Genomic DNA, 18,116 nt, shown 5'->3' on the forward strand with positions numbered 1-18,116 from the left:
GGCAGGCTTGCTGCTCTTTGCCTTCCCAGGGCTTCCTGGCCATTGGAGTGGGTTAGCATAGCCACAACCCAGTGTAGCTGTTGGCCTGGTGACTTCCCATCTCTTGGGCTTTGCTCTGGTGTCCAGCAGGGGTGGGTAGATGGCTGTTAAGGCACCTGCTGTGTGGAGGGAGGAAGGAACAGGGGCTCTGACACATGGGGAGGGATGGGCCTGGGTCCAGGGAGGAGAGTGAGCAGGAGCAGAGAGGGAGAAAGTTTCTCTTGAGCTCTAACAAGTGAAGTCAGGGTCAGAGTATTCGAGAAGCTGGCCTTGGGCAAGTGTGTGGGCCCTAGCCCTGGCTGCAGGGTGTGGTGGCCCTCGAGGTGCCAGGTGGGCAGAGTGGGCAGCCCGACTCCCCCAAGGGGGACTTAGCCTGGGGGTTACAGGTTACTTCCGTCTTCCCTCGGGTTCCATGCCCGTCATTAGCTCTGCCCTGTGTACTGGAGGGTGAAGGCAGTTTTCAGCCCTGTGCCCAGCTTCTCCCTTGACAGTGGGGGGGGGGGGGGTCTGCAGGTGAACGGGCTCCCCAGCAAGGTATCTGTGGTGGGTTGACTGGAGGGAGGCAGGAAAGAAAGGGAACCTGCAACGGAAGGTGATGGGTGCCCTAAACATCTTGGGGGCACCGTCTGGTTGATAGGAGAACTCCCAATGCACGGGTGTCTTCCTGGGTGAGCCCCCTTGAGGCTGTTCCTGCACTACGCTGTCAGGAGTGACAGTAGGCATGCTGAGAAGGGAGGAGGATGTTAGCCTGCCTCTGGCTTCTGATAGGAAGCCGTTCAACCACCTAAGCAAGCAGAGGTGTCTCAGAGGCACCTCAAATTCTTTGAGGCTCAAGATATTCCTGGGAATTGTGATTAACCAACTGATGGGAAGCCACAGGGAAAAGATCTCCCAATACAGCCCCTTCTCCATTCTTCAAGCCTTGAGGCAGAGGGCTCTGGCTGCCTTCCTCTGGAAGGGCGGGAAGTGGAGGTGGTAGTGACCCTGCTGAGGACCGTGGGAGATCAGCAGACACAGCCTTATCTGCCTGGTGGCTCCTCTGCTGGTTGGAGGTCCTCACAGACCCCAGGACCTGCACCTACCACTCAGACCTGCCTCACCAGGCTCTCCCAGAGGGGCAGCCTCCGAAGAAAGTGTAAATATGTCCCTGGCTCTTTCAGAGCAGAACAGAGTCATTTTGGTGTACAGTTGAGAGAGTCTTTGTGCCAGACCATTTATTGACTCGGCCATCCACTTCCTGCTGGACTGACTGGGCAGCATTTATCACCGATTCAATTCTCACAGTTCCTAAGATTTATGTCAAAGTTTTTATTTCTGTTCACATCTTCTACTTTTCCTATTTGAATAAAATATTGATTTGATGAAAGTAGCTTTGATTTATTATGGTGAGCCAATTTCCTCTTCAGACTACATTGTTGTTTTTTTGTGTGTGGGGGGGAGTGGTACCAGGCTACCAGGGATTGATCTCAGGGGCACCTGACCACTGAGTCACATCCCCAGCCCTATTTTTGTATTTTATTTAGAGACAGGGTTTCACTGAGTTACTTAGTGCCTCCCCATTGCTGAGGTGGCTTTGAATTGTGATCTTCCTGTCACAGCCTCCTGAGCTGCTGGGATTATGAGTGTGCACCAGACTACGATTTTATGTATTTTTTTTTTTAACTCTCAGGCATTTATTCTTCTACATGGAAGTTAAAATCACTTGTCTAATTTAAAAAGAAAAAGAAGAACTGTCCTACTGGAATTCTAGTTGGAATCATCTTCCATTTACCTATTAAGTCTGAGAGAATTGGCAAATACCTCAAGCTCAGAAACTGTAAACACAAAAGAGCTTCATTCAGCATGTGAGAACTGCAGTTTGGGAAAACAAAGATTCAGACATTAGAGTCAGTGTTAAGTGCTCTTAGGTCACTGAGATTGTCCGACTTGGAAAGGGAAGGAAAAGCCCAGAAGCATGGTAACCGGTGCGGAGAAGCGGTCCTGACCCTAGGGTGCCTCACTGGACCCCACGGGGTCGACTGTTAGGGCTGCGTCTGGAGGAAAGGCTGTTTCTCCTTGTGACAGGCACTCAGCTGAACCTCCAGCGAAAGGGGTTCATGGCTTTGCAGCCCTTGGCCCAGTTCAGAGGTCAGCATGCCCATGGCACTGTCTCGTGCCCAGGTAGAGTTCCCTTTCTTGGGAAGCCCTTGTCATGTGTGCAGAGCCCAATCCCTTAATGGCCTCCCAACTCCATTTTAAAATGAGCTCTGAAAGCATTTTTATTGTCATATTTTTGGGGGGGATTTCACAAAAAACAAGAGACTCAAAGCCATCTTGATTCTGAGCCAACGGGCTCTCCACCCATGGCAGCTTCACAGTGAAAGCCAACACCATGTGCATTTGCATTAGGATAGGAGATACATTCCTTTAATTTAGATGATGAACTGAAAACTCCTAACCTGGGAGCCAGGATAAGCTGTCCCTCTTTATAAGTGGATTCCTAGTTATTTTGTTATAGTAACAGAATCTGCCTCACACGGTAACTAAATCGCAAGTCACTCAAACTATGACATTCATGATAAATTTTTTAGTTACCTCAAATATATATTTTTTTCTCTTTGTTTACTAAATAGTAAGGAAGACACTGCCCACATTTCAGAAAGAAAGATAAATGTTACTCATTGCTATCACTTCTCCGGCCTCAAAGAAGCCTGGGGAAGGTCTATGTATGTTCTAGAAAATCCACAGTCTGTCTCAGAAGAAAGGGGAGGTGTGATGAGAAAGGGTTGACTAGGCCAAGGGTGTGGTCATAGCAACCTTTAAAAGATGTTATTTCTCTAAGGAGAGTGAAAGAGGAAAAGCAGGGATTCTGCTTGCGGGTCGAGTCAGCTCAGCCACAAGGGAAGTCTCCAGGCCTCCTGTGATAATGTCTGTAAACATATAGAAAACGCAAAAGAACAACTCAAAAAATAACTCTGGAGTCTCTGGGGAGTGACCAAAGGCATGCAGACACACTTAGGGACTGGGCGCCTCAGGTGAGGGGACCTCACAGGTCAGCACTGAGGCAGCTTTTCCTGAGGGCACTGCCCAGTCCTGCTGAGCACAGGCAGCACTCAGGCCAAAGTTCAGGGCCCTGGAGAGCAAGAAGATGGAGTTTGGGGGTGCCCAGAGGAGGCAGGAAATGGTGCAGAAGCCCCCTTCCCCAAAATGTCCAAAGGTGGAGATGGGGAAAGGTGACTGAAGATTCTGTATTTGAAGTAGGTTCAAATCCTTGGCTGGGCCCGGACAAGCACAGGGCAACCTCAGAGGATCCAGAGGAAAATCAGGTGGAGAGAGAAAGAGCTGATCCCAGGTGTCAGCAGCAGCCCCCTGCAACAGGAATTTGAAGTTCCAGTTCCCCAAGTGAGAGGTCTCAGGAAACGTGGAGGTCTCCACTGGACACCTAAGGGGTCCTACCTCGCAAGGAAGAGGTCCGCACCAGAGGAAGAGCACAATGAAAGCAGGCCCTTGCTAAGGACAAGGAAACCAGGTCCTCCGTGTCAAGGGGATCCAGGAGTTTAGGTGCCTGCTAGGACAATCTCAGAAGAAAGCAGTATCCAGAGTCCACAATATGTTACCAACAACATCTTCAACACTACTAAAAATTCTTCTTTTATAACACAAAGATATAAAGCTGTAAAATTTCCCCTCCATGCATAACTCACAAATTTTTGTATATTCTGTTTTCATTATCATTCCATTTAAAGTATGTTCTATACTCCCTATGATATCTTTTTTTTCACTCCTGGATTATTTAGAAGTGTGTATGTTTAAGTTCTAAATGTTTATTTTCTGGACACTACAGCATTCAACACAGTGGCCATGATCCACCTGGTTACTGAGCACCTACAGAGCTGGTGCACCTGAGAAGCTGCAGTACTATGCAGAAGTTATGTAGTTATAATTAATTTAAAATTTAAGACGCAACTTCACTGGGTTGGTGGAAACATATCTCACTCTACTGTTGTGTCACTAAAGAGAGAGCTATTCAGCGCTGCAGGTATGTTACCCCATGGATGGAGTCTGGTCTCACCTGCAAACAATGTAAGCAATTCACTGAACAACTCAGTGTCAATGGATTGCTTCATTCTGAATGATCTTTAAAGCACTAAATAATGTCTTTGAATATTTGAATGTTTGTAAATATCTAAATATTTCATCTAGATAGCACAAGTTACATTATACCTAGCTACATGGAAATTGAAAATTAAATTTAAATACTAATTATAATTTTATTTATAATATAATGCAATTAATATTAGTTTAAAAATAAGTGTGAAAACATTTTAAATTTAAAAATGAAAACATATTAAAAATACAGATAAGTAGCTAGTATTTATGATGGAATAGAGAAAGACATACAGGCTGGAAGATGTGTTTCAAATTTCACCATGAATAACAATTGCAATATTCTGGTGTACAGAAAAAAAAACCCCTATCTATAGTGATTTTTTTTTGTTTGGTTTTGGGTTTTTTTTTGGGGGGGATCCTGGGGATTGAACTTAGGGCACTTGACCTCTGAGCCACATCCACAGTCCTATTTTGTATTTTATTTAGAGACAGGGTCTCACTGAGTTGCTTAGGCCTTGCTAAATAGCTGAGGCTGGCTTTGAACTCATGAGCCTCCTGTCTCAGCCACCCCCCAACACTAGTTGCTGGGATTACAGGAATGTGCCACTGTGCCCAGCCCTATCTATAGTTTTAATAAATGGAAAGGTAGTCAAGTATACCATAGCAAGAGATTTTTGTGTGTGCGTATCATACTGGAGATTGAACCCAGGCTGTGGTCTTGGGTCAGTAGAAAGGTTGAGGATATAGTGCTAATCTTTCAGGGAAAAGGAGAAACAGAGCTCTTACTCTCTCCTCTCTTACTTTCTCTTACTCTCTTACTCTTACTCTCCCTCTCCCTCTTATTTTCCCCTTCTTTTCTCCCCCCCATTCTCTCTCTCTCTCTCTCCCCTTCTCTTCTGCATCTGGCCAGTACGGCCCTGCTAATAAAATCTTGGACAGGTAAACGGTTGTTTTGGCTTGTTGAGTTTACGGAGCTTTTCCATCATCCTTTACATTGGTGCCGAAACCCTGGACAGGGATCCCCGTCACTCAAGGCGGAACCCGGTTCCCAAACTCCGAGCCCAACCATTCCTGTCATAGTCCACTCCTCTGATCACCTGCCTGACATCCACCACCGGCCTGCAGATTGGTGAGTTCCCCCATCCCATGAGCGCCTGAACCTAACTCACCAGAATGAGGGAATTGGCCATTGAGTGTCCAGCAATCCCTCCGGGTATTTTAGGGGAGAGATGCATCCCACCTAGACCCATCAGGTTTGCGGTGGACCCTGGGCGCTCTGCTAGGACACCCCTGGGAATCTACCGCCTGGGCCCTAGGGTTAATTCTCTCTTTCTAACTCCTCCGTCTCCTTCACTCTTATCTCCCGTGGACGGGATAGTGTAATTGCTTGGAAGGGATACATTATCCATCTTGAAGGCCTCCATAACCTTACTCTTATTGTGCTCCCCTACTTATATCTTCATCATGGCTGTACTCCCCAACGAAGAAGAGACTTTACCCCGTTGGGTCTGTGTTAGAGTCTGTAAACAAGTCAGGATGGCGCCTGGCAAATGTTAGAGTCTGTAAACAAGTCTGGATGGTGCTTGGCATTTTGCCAGAGGGAGTGGTTTGTGAAGTAACGCCAGCGAGCCATTAAGTGTGGAGATTCCTTATTGGTTGACTGCTGTATCTAGTTTATGTAATTAAGATAAGCTATGTGGAATGTATAAATACCTCTGTTGTCCTACAATAAATGGCTCCCACTCCTGCTGTATCAATCTACACAAGTTGCTCGTCCACCCCCCCCCCCCGCCCCCGGTTATTTTGCTGCAGCTGGACTGTGGCAGGTCTGGTGTGGAGACCCCAGTGACCACCAGAACACACACTTTCCCCTCCCCTGTAAAATGGTAGATCCAAATGTATGGGTCACTGAAACCCTGTCCTCTACAAATTGCTCTCCAGTGGAAGTGCATCTTAAAGACCCTAACCACTCCCAAACCAGGCTCAATATCCGCTGCCAACTGCCAGTTATAAGGGTCTAAAGCCAATCATTCAGAACTTACTAAGAAAGGAGTTCCTCCGTCCCACACACTCTCTATTCAATACCCCAATTTTAGCAGTAAAAAAGCCTAATGGAACATACCATTTGGTGCAGGACTTAAGGTTAATAAATTCTTCAACCAGGCCCATACATCCCCTGGTTCCAAACCCTTATACTATCCTTTCCTCCATTCCTGCAAACTTCACCTGTTTTCCAGTTATTGATCTTAAAGCCTTCTTTTCGATTCCACTATCTGTCTCTTCCCAAGACATATTTGCCTTCACCTGGACTGATCCAGAAAATAGACATGCCTGACAGTTAACCTGGACTGTCCTGCCCCAGGGGTTTCGAGACAGCCCACATATTTTTGGACAAGTTTTCGATGGAGATCTTGAGGATTTTATCCCTCTATGCCCCACCTCATCCCTCCTACAATATGTTGATGACCTCCTCCTCTGTAGTCCCTCATTAGAAACCTCAAAGTCTGACACAGCCACCCTTCTGAATTTTCTTGCTCACCCAGGATATAGGGTTTCTCCGCAAAAGGTGCAGCTCTCTCTCTCTGAAATTGTTTACTTAGGGTTCCACATTTTCCCAGGGAAGAAAGCTCTCACAACCAACAGAAAAGGCCTTATTGAAAGCCTTCCAGTACCAAAAACTAAGGAGGAGATTCTCTCGTTCCTGGGTCTGGCAGGCTATTTTAGGGCATGGGGACCAAATTGCTCATTACTTGCCAGACCATTATAGGATCTAGCAAAGGGGAACAAGCATGAGCCCTTGTTACTTTCAGCTGCACCACATTGCAGAACCCTCCAGAAGGCCTTCTTACAAGCACCGGCTCTACACCTGCCAGATGTTAATAGGCCTTTTACTCTCTATGTTCATGAACTCAAAGGGCACCTCTATAACCAACTCCACATACATCACCCAGCTACTACAAGCCTCCCTCCCCGCTTCCTAAAAACCTTGGAGTTGTCCATTGAAGATCACACCAGAATGACTCCTCCCCCGTCACACAGGGGAATTCAAAAGCAGATCAGGCAGCCAGGTCAGCCTCCCTTTCAGAACCCACTGGATCTCTCACTGCCACGTGCTCTCCATCATTACCCAGTAACAGAGACCCACCTAAACATGCCCTCTTTACTTACCTCCTCTCCATTTTCCACACCAGTCCACAGACTCTCAAAGCCTTTCTCCACTCTTTCTTTACTCTGACTCCCCAGGATAAAGAAGTGCTATAGCAAATCACAGCCTCATGCCAGATATGCAAAAGAGTGAATTCCAATACATCTTTAAAACCCGGAACCTTCCCTTCTCATCAGGCTAGGGGCCATATTCCCAGGGCAGATTGGCAAATCGACTTTACCAAATGCCCAGAGTAAAAATCTTCAAATACATACTAGTTTTAATAGACACATTCTCGGGTTGGGTAGAGGCCTTCCCCACTTCAAATAAGCAGGCTACCACAGTTGCTAACATCCTCCTAACTGAAGTAATCCCTCCGTTTGGGATGCCCGCTTCAATCCAATCTGACAACGGGCCTGAGTTTGTCTCTAAGTAACCCAGAACATGGCAAAGACATTGTCCATCCCATGGCACTTTCATTGTCCCTATCACCCCCAAGCCTCAGGTAAGGTTGAGCGAGCCAGCCGCACAATAAAAGACATCATAACGAAACTATCTTTAGAGACTCATTTAGATTGAGTTAAACTCCTCCCTCTTGCCCTACTACGTATGAGGGCTTTACCAAAAAAGCCATCCCTTGCCTCCCCCTTTGAGTTAATGTATGGTCGCCCCCTTCTCCCCCCGGGAATCTCACCAGAGCCTTGGCCCCTCCCTGACCAATATGCTCTTTCCCTCCTCTTCCTTATTCGCTCTGAGCTATGGGAGCAACAAGATTTGTTGATTCCAGATCCAGAGAACTCAGCTGCCTCCTTTCCGCTCAAACCAGGAAAATGGGTCTACTTTTCTTCCCCAGGGAAAAGACCCCCCCAACCTCAAAATGGGAAGGGCCATTACAGGTAGTCCTGTGTACACCCCATGCTGCAAAACTCCAACAGGAAGGAAAGAAACTAACCCCCTGGATTCATATTTCTAGGTTAAAACCAGCAGCAAGCCCTCCAGAGGACAATCCCACCACAGCTCCCAACCTTGCAGTACCCCACAATTGCCCAGACTTACCTGTGAGATATCCCCAGATAACCCTCTCAAGCTCCGTTTTTCAGTCATGCACCACCCTTCATCCCATTATGGAGAAGAACATACATAAGAATGGGCCTCCTGATAGGATCTAGGAACACAGGGCAACACAGTACACCCACACCCTTTTTAGAAATCAGCAACTGGCACAACAATCCTATTGGGACCTCTTCATAAACCCCGTCAGCTGCTGGATTCTCCCAATACTGGGACCTCTAGTTGGAGTCTTTTTATTCTGTGCCTTCCTTTCTTGCATTTTAAAATTCCTTCAAGGACAAATTAACAAAATCTCTACCTAAACTTTCAATCAGCTCCTCCTCAGGGATTACCAGCTCCTTGCCATCGAGCCGGACAACATGCACATCCAGTCATCCCAAGAAACCTCCACCGAGTGCTGAAAGATGAAGATACCAAGTGACAAGTGCACCGAAGGGTCATCTCTACCCCACCATGCCAAAGAAATAAGCCCTTGGTTTTCAGCTTTATGTTCTAATCTGCCTTCTCCTGGGCACAGGCTTTTCTACCAGCCCTACAGACTGGACGACATTAATGCTGTTTCTTCTCATAGCTGCAGGGCACATTCATGGACTTCTTCCTGAGGAAACCCATGCCTTCAGTGCATGGATATGGGGCCTCCTGGCCCTTCTTCTCCAACCAACTGACCTCCCTCCCTCCCTCTAATCGATGCCCCTACTCAGCAGGAAGTAGCCCCCAAACCAAAACAAAAAAGGGAGGAATGTTGGTAAAGATGGCGCCCGGAGCGCTTCTCTTCCGGGAGCTCAGGTCCATGACGCACTGAATGGAGCGCAAACCATCACCTCCAATCCCTGTGAATGGCACAAACTGAAGAAGTAACAGCCCACTCACCCTGCTCCTCCTCATCCTGCGTTAAACCCATAAATATCAACCCCCTGTTCGTGTTTGCTCTCTTACTCTCTCCTCTCTTACTCTCCCTCTCCATCTTACTCTCCCTCTCTCTCTTACTCTCCCTCTCCCTTATCTCTACCACTTCTCTCTCTCTCTCTCTCTCTCTCTCTCTCCCCCCACCCCCCCCCCCCCCCGCCATTCAACTGGCCGCTAGGGTCCTGCTAATAAAATCTTGGACAGGTAAAAAAAAAAGAAAAGAAAAGGAGAAACAGAGGTGCTATGAGGGTAGGCCAAGTCTAGCTCCAAAATCATCTTGAACTATTACCAAAAAACTGAAAATCATCTCTGTTTTATTAGAAGTAGCAGTGGTATCTTCCAAGACAAAACACAGTCCAATGCTGTACAAACAGGTGAGAACTGAGGAGTTGTATTAGAAGTACAGATAACCTGCCAAGCGTTAAGTACTCAAGGTGTGATGTGAAGGCGTGGGGTGGCAACAGTTACTTGTTTCTCAAGAAAAGGTTAGATCTGGTTACTCATCAAGTCGGTTAAGAAGAGATGGACAGAGATTCTACAGATACACCTGAGCATATCAAACATTGTGCACTTATTTGTTGAAATGCTATCTTTCACTTTTTCTGGCTTGGTGGGGATCACTACTTAGTTGAGTTCTGAGAGAACTGTTTTCTAAACAATTCCTTGTTCCTCAAAGAGCAGATGATAAGGAACAATTTGAGTCATTTTATGAATCATAATTAAATAATTTGATGTTCACTGAGAAAGAATCATCTCCATCTATAAGATTGCCTAATGCAAACAAAGAATTAAGCTTTCTAACAAACTATGCAGGTAGCTTATTGTTAGCACCCCAAAGGCAAAGATAAGTGTGTAGGAGCTAAGGACAGAGAATATCTACCAATCTAAAAGAATTTGCGGGGGAAAGTTTTACTAGAAACTACTGGATACAGCTTGGGGTCATGTTCTTTGGTCTCCTGCATCCCTCTCTCCATGTCTCTAAGGAAGAATTCCCTGGCAGCAAGCATCATTACTTTTTGCTTTTGAGCTTCACAACTTGAGGATTTGCCCCTCTCCTGCTAAGTCAAACATCTGCCTATCGCCAAGGGTGAACTTTCCTGAACTCCCTGGTCCCGAGAGCCTGAGAGACAGAAACTAGAGCACTCAGACTGCGGTGAACAAGTCACATGGGGAGGGTCATCAGGTAATATGCAGAAAATATAAATACATTTTTCTTTTTTTAACATTTTTTATTTTTCAGTTGTAGTTGGACACAATACCTTTATTTTATTTATTTATTTTTATGTGGTGCTGAGGATTGAACCCGGCGCCTCGCACGTGCTAGTTGAGCACTCTATCGCTAATCACAACCCCAGCCCCAAATGTATTTTTCTTTAAGTCTAGTCATCCATAAACAGATGGAAGAACAAGGAAGCAACATCCAAGGCTTTCAAGATTAATTCAATTATCCAACTCTGGTTCTCGACCTCCACTCTGGCATTCTGCTGCCTCAAGGCATAGACAGACTCCCTTTCCTCTAGTGTCCTCTCCATTTGGCCCTTTCTCTTTTCCCGCTCCAACTCACTTTCCAGGTGTCTGATTTTCCTTTCGTACTCCTCTCTTATCTGTGCTTTCTCTCTCTCCAACTCTGCTCTGTACCGTTCTTGGACTGCTAGGACTTGATGCTGAATTTCCTCCTCAGCCCTCCGGTACATCTTATTGGTGAAGTATCTTCCCCCGTTCTCCCTCACCACCTGCTGGACCAGGGTCATCAGCTCCACCCTCTGTGCCTCCTGCTCGGCTCCTGTCGCCTTGTTGTTGAATGCACAGTAGCGATGATGGAACTTGGCCACCAGCTCTCGAATGCCTTCCGGATCTTGCTGTAAGTAATCCTGGAAATCGGTGCTGTCCAAGTCATCTTTCCTAGTGAACAAGACAATCATGAAACTTGTAGCACTGTCTCCAAACATTTGCAGGATCTTCCTTGTGGCCTTTTGTTCTTCCACAGTGTAACGGCCTAATGGGACCACCAGGACCAGAACATGAGGCCCTGGGGAGGTCAGGAGGACACAGCGAGCAATCTCCTTCTGTGTGTCAGCATCCTGTACCTCGGTGTCAAAAATGCCAGGAGTATCAACAACGACGAGTTCACTTCCGTTCCACACACTGCACTTTTTCTCACAGGACTTAGTAACAGATTTTGCTGAAATGCCAGATTTAAATGCTTTCTCTCCAAGGATGCTGTTCCCTGTGGCACTTTTTCCTACTCCAGTTTTACCAATTAATACAATTCTCAATTGGGAAATTCTGTGATCTTGGTGTCCGGGCCCTGGGACATCAAGGAAATAGACACAGAGTTAGAATCTACCTCCGACAGCTTCCCATGCTCTCTCTGTTGCAGGCTGTGGGCTTCTCCCCTGAGGCCAGCCCTGTACTCACAGGGTCTATAGATAGCCTTCTGGGCCGTTTCCATCCTGGACAACTGGCACATCCCTTGATCTCCCATTTTCACTCTCTTTTCAGGATTCCCTCGAACTTCTTACTGTGACCATATGTGGCTTCCCAGCCCATAGAGGAAGACATAAATGGTTTCAGAAGAGAACTATGAACTGCTGCTGAGAGATATCCCAGCAAAGTAATTTAGGAAAGAACACAAAACTTGGCTTTGGAGCTTCTGCAGTGGGAGATTGATTTCCCAATTTATATTCCAAATGGAGCTTCCCAGTACGGAGCCAGTAGCAGGGTTACACAACTCATCACTATTTTATGGCAAAGTTTCCTATGTTTGAGTTCCAGAATCAGGAGAAGAAAGAAATATATTTCCAAAAGTTCTATGTCTGAGAACACAGGATAGAGGAAGGCAAAATTTATCTAAGGAAAAACGTGGGTGGACATTCACATTGTTATTTAGTTAGCATCAGGGAGGAAGTCACCCTCCTTGGAATCTCCTGGGAGCACTGGCCTGCTGGCCATAGGCAAGGGGAGCAGGAAAATCATGGCAGGTGGAATGGAAGGGCACCAGAGCCCAGCTCCAGCACCGCCCCAGTCTGCCAGTGTTGACAGTGTATGAATGGCAGTCCATGGGCTGATTGCCCCACGTCATTCCCATCCCTGTGTGCACGCCTCTTTGGGATATGGATTTGCAGCTCCTCCCACTAAAAAGCAACTGATGAATCAAGATGGTCCAAGTGATATGCTTTGGACAATGCCACAATAGAATGCATAATTCAAGCAGAGACTCCAAAAGTGCTCCTGTACTATGGTTCACCTTCTCTCTGCTCTTCTCGCAACTGCTGTGTGAAGACGCCTGGACCAGCCTACTTGAAGACACTTTGCCTGCCCAAGAGCTTGTTACCTACACACAGGTCCATGAAGCTATCAAGGCCGAGACCCAGAGCTGGCTCAGACCCAAGAACTGTCCACCTGACCTTAAGAACCAACTAAATAGTTGGTGTTGTAAGCTACTAAATTGTGGGCTAGGTTGATAAATCAGTTCAACTGACATAATAAATTTCTATGGGTAAAAGAGTAAAGGGGGGGTTTTGTGATGTGCTGAGTCAGCCTGTTGACTTTGTTGGTCGTAGGGGACCCCAGCAACAGGCAAATCAGGGACCTGGAAAAAGGATTGATTACTCCCACATTTCTCCTTCTCAATCCCCCTCCAGGATGAAGAAAGGAGCAGAAGAGCAACAGAGAAGCCTTGCCAGCTCTTGTGCGGTGTCTGTGCTGTGGGAAGCAGGGAGTAAGAAATGGTGCTGAGCTGTGGATCTACGGGGGGCCCTTTCCATTTCTCCCCAAACAGCTGAGTAGCTGCTATGGCCATCTTAGGAGGAAATGGAGAGGGTGGAGGGAAGGAAAAGATCTGGGTCAATGGAGAGAAATGAGGAGCAAGGCTGGGGACATTTCTCTCCTGTTGAAGTGGGGACTGGCCGTCAGAACCAGAGGGGTCCCCACCGCCCAGCCCTCTTCCCAGCGGCCAGGCCTAGGGCCCTGAGCACGTCTCACCATAGCTGGTCCCTGGTTTGCTGTGGTAGAAATCCACATCATGGTACTGGGCTGCCATTATGGTTTGGATTCCTGTAGATAAAAGAAGAAAATTGTGCAGTGTGGGGAAGGCAGAGTGACTGCAGCGTCTGATCTGGCTGTCAGTGTTTTCTCCTGCTGTAAACCTCTCCTCTGACGGCTCCTGCCTCATTTCCCAAAACCTCACCTCAACCCTCTGCTCTCGGTTTCACTTCTAGGTCGTTCCATCACCCCCGCCCCCAATACATACAAACCTCAGCGCTTCCTGGGTGCCGGCTCCAGCCTGGCCCCTCTCTCCCTGGTGGGCTGCCATGTGGGCCTCTCACCAGCCTCTGCAGGCTGCAGACCCCCTGCTGCGTGTTCCAAACCTCCATCCTGCACTTTGGCCTCATTTGGCTGTTCCAGGGGCTTCTCAGACAGAAGCTGGCCAAAAGGGAGCCGGGTCCTCCACCTCCCACAAGACTCCTCTTCAGCCAGGGGCTCCCGCCAGACCCAGGGTCATGTCCCACTCTTCTTTCCTCACCTGCATCCGCCCGCCCCGAATCCTGTTGATTCTGGCCCCCCAAATCTCAGAATATTCGTGTCTCCCTGCTCCTCCTCTGCCACTGGTTTGCACGTATCACTTTCCTAACTGATCACCTTGTCTTCCTTCCCTCTCCAATTCCACCAGTTTTAAAGCTAAAATTTTACTTTTTTCTTTTCTTGCTTAAATCCCCGACTTGCTGCCTACTGCCTTTAGAAAGTAGTTTAGATCCTCAGAATGACCCGGAAAGCCCTGCGGGATAACTTCCTTCTCTCAGAGCTTTCGCCACAGCGGCTCCTTCAACGTTCCCAGAACCCTCTGGAGTCCTTCAACTTTTAGCCCTTTGCAGACTCTTTTTCTCCCAATTCAGACAGGGCCCAGCTCATGCCTGGGCAGCCCTCGGGCCTCAGAGGTCTTCCACACCTCACCCAGCGCCATGGCTGACCACAGGCCAGCGCTGGTGTGCTCCCTGGCTGTTGGCTCTAACTGTACTCCAGGGCCTCTTCATGTCAGAAGAGGAAGCTATTTGTAGGATGTTCTACTGCCCCTCCCCCATAAGCTTTGTGATGGGAAGACCATATGTCACCCCCCTTTTCTCTGGGGACAAGCATAGTACTGGACAAAGGGTGGTTCTCAATAAATGTTTGCTAAATAAATGAATTGATCAATGATCCCTCAGCTTCTTGCCCCTCTCTGTTTGATCATTATATCCAACCCATGTCTACTCTGTAAAAATGACAATTCCTTCCTTGATGGTCGGCTCTTGGTGGCATAGAAGCATGGTGTTCTTTTTTAAATGTTATCCTTCACTGCTACCTCTGAACATTTTGAAAAACTGTCACAGGTGCAGACTTGAGCCAGGACAGTTTGAAAATGCTCTTGTTAAGGACAAGGTCTCCAGGCAGGGAGCCATAAATTATAGATTTGAAACAGAAAGTCAAGCACTTCTTTTTAAAAAAGGAAAAAGGGGGTAAGTATTTCTTTATTCTTTAGGAATAGAGAGGAAAATGTTTCCTGTAAACCTGAAAGAGAAATCATAGAACTTTTAAAAATAAGCTGAAACCACAGAGTTGATTTTGGTGATTGGTATTAGGAGTGGATATAGGAGGCCAGCATCAGGAAAACAGAGGGTTACTGGCTGTTTATGTTTTGTTTTGGGTACCGGGGATTGAACTCAGGGCCTAGAGGCACTTAACCACTAAGCCACATCCTCAGCCTTTAAAAAAAAATTTGTATTTTATTTCAAGATAGCATCTCACTGAGTTGCCGAGGCTGGCTTTGAACTCCTGATCTTCCTGTCTCAAGCCTCCCAATTGGCTTCTCCACATTTGGGATTATAGGTGTGTGCCACCACATCTGGCCTGGGTGTTTCTTAAGGTCCTGCTTTCCACACATGGGCTCTCTAATGCTGTTCTACTGACCCTAATCTAAATGCAAGACTAGGGGAAAGTGCTTTTGTGAGTGCTGATCTTGGGTAGCTAAGTTCTCCTACTCTGCCTAAAGAATAAACACCCATCAGTCCCAGCTTCTCCTGAACTGCGAGTCACACAGGAAAGCATACCCCTTCTCCCCGCTCCTAGGGAGAGCTCATTTCTGGCTGAACCCAGGGAGGGACTATCTCTGAGGCAGCAGGTCCCTAGCAGGCAGCTCTGAGCAGACAGTTAGTGGGGTCACAAGGCCTCCGACTACACAGCCTCTGATCCTGACCTACGGGTCAGTTCTGGGGAGCTGCACACCAAGCTGTGCCCTTTACAGGTATCAATGTTCTTCCCACCAGCCCCTCAGGTAATTGGGTCCACTCACCCGACTCTAACCCTGGAACAGCCAAGTTTATTCATAAATTCTACAACCAGGGCAGGAATAATTTATTTGTAAGACAAGTATCCTCTAAACAGTAACCCCTGGAAAAAGACATCAATTTTTAAGGCTCAGCCTTCAAAACAGATTACAACCTCAAATCAGCAAAGACAGGAAATAGGAGCTAACAAGAAATAAATTCTGAAAACAAGTTTGCCAAAAGGTTTAGGACATAGAGCCAACAGAGAGGTCCTCGCCCCACCAAATTTAACATTTTCCTCCCCAAAACAGACCCGCATTCCCTTACCTGGAAAATCTGGGTCTTGTACCCTTTTCTGATTTTGCAGGCAATGCTAAGCCAGAATATTGAGGAGGAGGAGGAGGAGCAGAAAGGAAGTGAGGGGAGGAGCTATCTAACTTGCTTGTGCAAGGGACCTGCACACCTTACTCCTCAATTGCACCAACAGAATTTTCTGTAATGATGGGATTGTCCTGTGTTGTCCAGTCTAGAAACCATGAGCCACATCTAGGTCCTAAGCTCTTAAAATGTGAAAAGTTGTGATTGCAGGGCTGAACTTGAAATTTTGTTTCACTTTCATTCATTAATTTCAATAGTCACATATGTCTAGTGACTATATGCTGAACCTCACAAAGACTCTGCATGGGTCATGTTGTACAATTCTGGAAAAATCTAGATCAAAACTAGAGAGTTGCTAGTTATTCTGAAGGACCCCTGGGTCCCTGGATCTGCTGCTCAGAACAGCAGGCCTCCAAGCCAGCATTTGCTCCTAGTACCTCAGTCCTAAGCACTGATGTGAAAGAAGGAACAAAATCCTGTTTTCAACCAGGCAGCCTGTAATCCTAGCTACTCAGGAGGCTGAGGCAGGAGGGTTGCAAGTTTAAGGCCAGCTTCCGAAACTTAGCAAAGCCCTAAGCAACTTAGTAAGACCCTGTCTCAAAATATAAAAGAGCTGGGGATGTGGCTAAGTGGTTAAGCACCCCTTAGTTCAATCCGAGTACCAAAAAATTTTATATATATCTATATCTTTTTCCATCCTTTTATTTTTCTTTTATGTTGTCTTTATATTTAGAGTGGGTTCCTTGTAGGTAGCCCATAGTTGAGTCTTCTTTTAACTTGGGCAATTAGATCTTTTTTTTTTTTTTTTCATTCCAGGGATTGAACCCAGGGATGCTGAATCACTGAGCACATCCCCAGCCCTTTTTATATTTTACTTAGAGACAGGGTTTTGCTAAGTTGCTCAGGACCTCACTAAGTTGTTGAGGCTGGCTTTGAACTTATGATGCTCTTGCCTCAGCCTCCCGAGCCGCTGGGATTACAGGTGTGTGCCACCACACCTGGCATAATTATCACATACTTTATGTGATTCATGCTAAATCTGTCATTTTACTATTTATTTTCTATTTGTCCAATGTAGTCTTTGTTCCCTTTTTTCCTATTTTTCTTCCTTATTTTGGATTGAATTTGTATGATTTCATTTTTATTTCTTTTTGCTGGCTTGTTAGCTACAAGTCTTTGTTTTGTTCTCTTCTTGGCGGGGGTTTTGGGGTTTAACTCCCCAAGTCCACCTTTGAGCACTCTCAAACCTCTTCATGTACGTAGTAGCAAAGGAGAGCCCATTTCTTCAGTGACTTTGATTGTCTAGTTTCTCTGGAGAAGTGCTGAACTGGAGACCTCTGTGGGTCATTTTGGCAGTCTTATTCATCAGCTGGCGCAGAATAATCGAGAAACCACATGTGTTGGGACACAGGCACTGCTTGCCATAGCCATCCACAGTCCCTCAGCTGTGGGTCTCCCAGACCCTCCTCTCCCCTCTTGTCACCAGGCCCCAGGGTGTGGCCCTTCAGGGATTCAGACAATGAAAAGAGAATCTTCTATTTCCCTGGAATCTGGCAGGTATTTTTAAAATGCCCTGTTGAGGAACACCGCCCCCCACTCAAAGGAGTTCCAGTTTGTTTTTCAACAATTTCTTCACAATTTGATGTCTTTCTTTTGAACCCATACTTTCCTTCTTCACACATATATGAATATCTGCACCACTTTATGAGAAATTATATGCCAAACAGACCAGAGACGGTTCTCACCGCTCTTCCCCAGAAGGTCAGTGGTTTCAACTGATGTCAGTCCCTTTCCCAGAACCTTCCCAGGGTGCAAGGCTGAGGCTGCTGAGCAGGAAAACACCACCCCGTGCCCCACCACAGCCACTTCCTGTCTCATCTCCTTCACACACAGTCGTGGCCACCTCACAGGATAGAAAGTTGGGGTGCAGGGGCCATACCACTTATGCAGCATGGTGCTCAGAACAGACTGGAGAGAAATACTGCGAGAGGGAAATTTAATCCCAGGGAGAACTCGGAATTCTAAACTGGGCTCAGCATCCGTCTGGGGAGACCCTTTGGGCTGATCTTAGCCACAGGGAAAAGGTTGTGTCTCCCACAGGAGAGGAGACCTAGTCATGGACACTTGCTGCTCTGTCTTGCACTGAGTGGAACGACTGTACAACAAGGGGTGCCAGTTGTATTTTA

The 18,116-nt window shown here is 46.8% G+C and overlaps 1 protein-coding gene across 2 annotated transcripts; it reads right to left on the reverse strand.

Moving 5' to 3' along the window:
• Positions 1–10,523: 10,523 nt before the first annotated feature.
• LOC143402058 (GTPase IMAP family member 4-like) lies at positions 10,524–15,902 on the reverse strand. Of its 2 annotated transcripts, none has more exons than XM_076859554.1 (3): positions 15,880–15,902; positions 13,235–13,306; positions 10,524–11,558 (listed from the first exon to the last, which is right to left on the reverse strand). In XM_076859554.1, exons 2-3 carry the CDS (start codon positions 13,290–13,292, stop codon positions 10,630–10,632), a joined length of 987 nt encoding a protein of 328 aa, XP_076715669.1. In that variant the 5' UTR covers positions 13,293–13,306; positions 15,880–15,902; the 3' UTR covers positions 10,524–10,629. The 2 variants fall into 2 exon arrangements, with proteins under 2 accessions (XP_076715669.1, XP_076715671.1); XM_076859556.1 differs by lacking the exon at positions 15,880–15,902 and adding an exon at positions 15,579–15,661.
• Positions 15,903–18,116: the final 2,214 nt, after the last annotated feature.

Source organism: Callospermophilus lateralis, chromosome 1, assembly GCF_048772815.1.
Source record: "Callospermophilus lateralis isolate mCalLat2 chromosome 1, mCalLat2.hap1, whole genome shotgun sequence".
NCBI classification, from domain to species: domain Eukaryota; kingdom Metazoa; phylum Chordata; class Mammalia; order Rodentia; family Sciuridae; genus Callospermophilus; species Callospermophilus lateralis.

Excerpts from the sequence above, each read along its gene's own strand:
- LOC143402058 (XM_076859554.1), bottom strand. The coding sequence starts at position 13,292 with ATGGCAGCCCAGTACCATGATGTGGATTTCTACCACAGCAAACCAGGG. Across the intron at positions 11,559-13,234 it reads CAAACCAGGGACCAGCTATG|GGCCCGGACACCAAGATCAC; the intron begins GTGAGACGTGCT and ends TTGATGTCCCAG.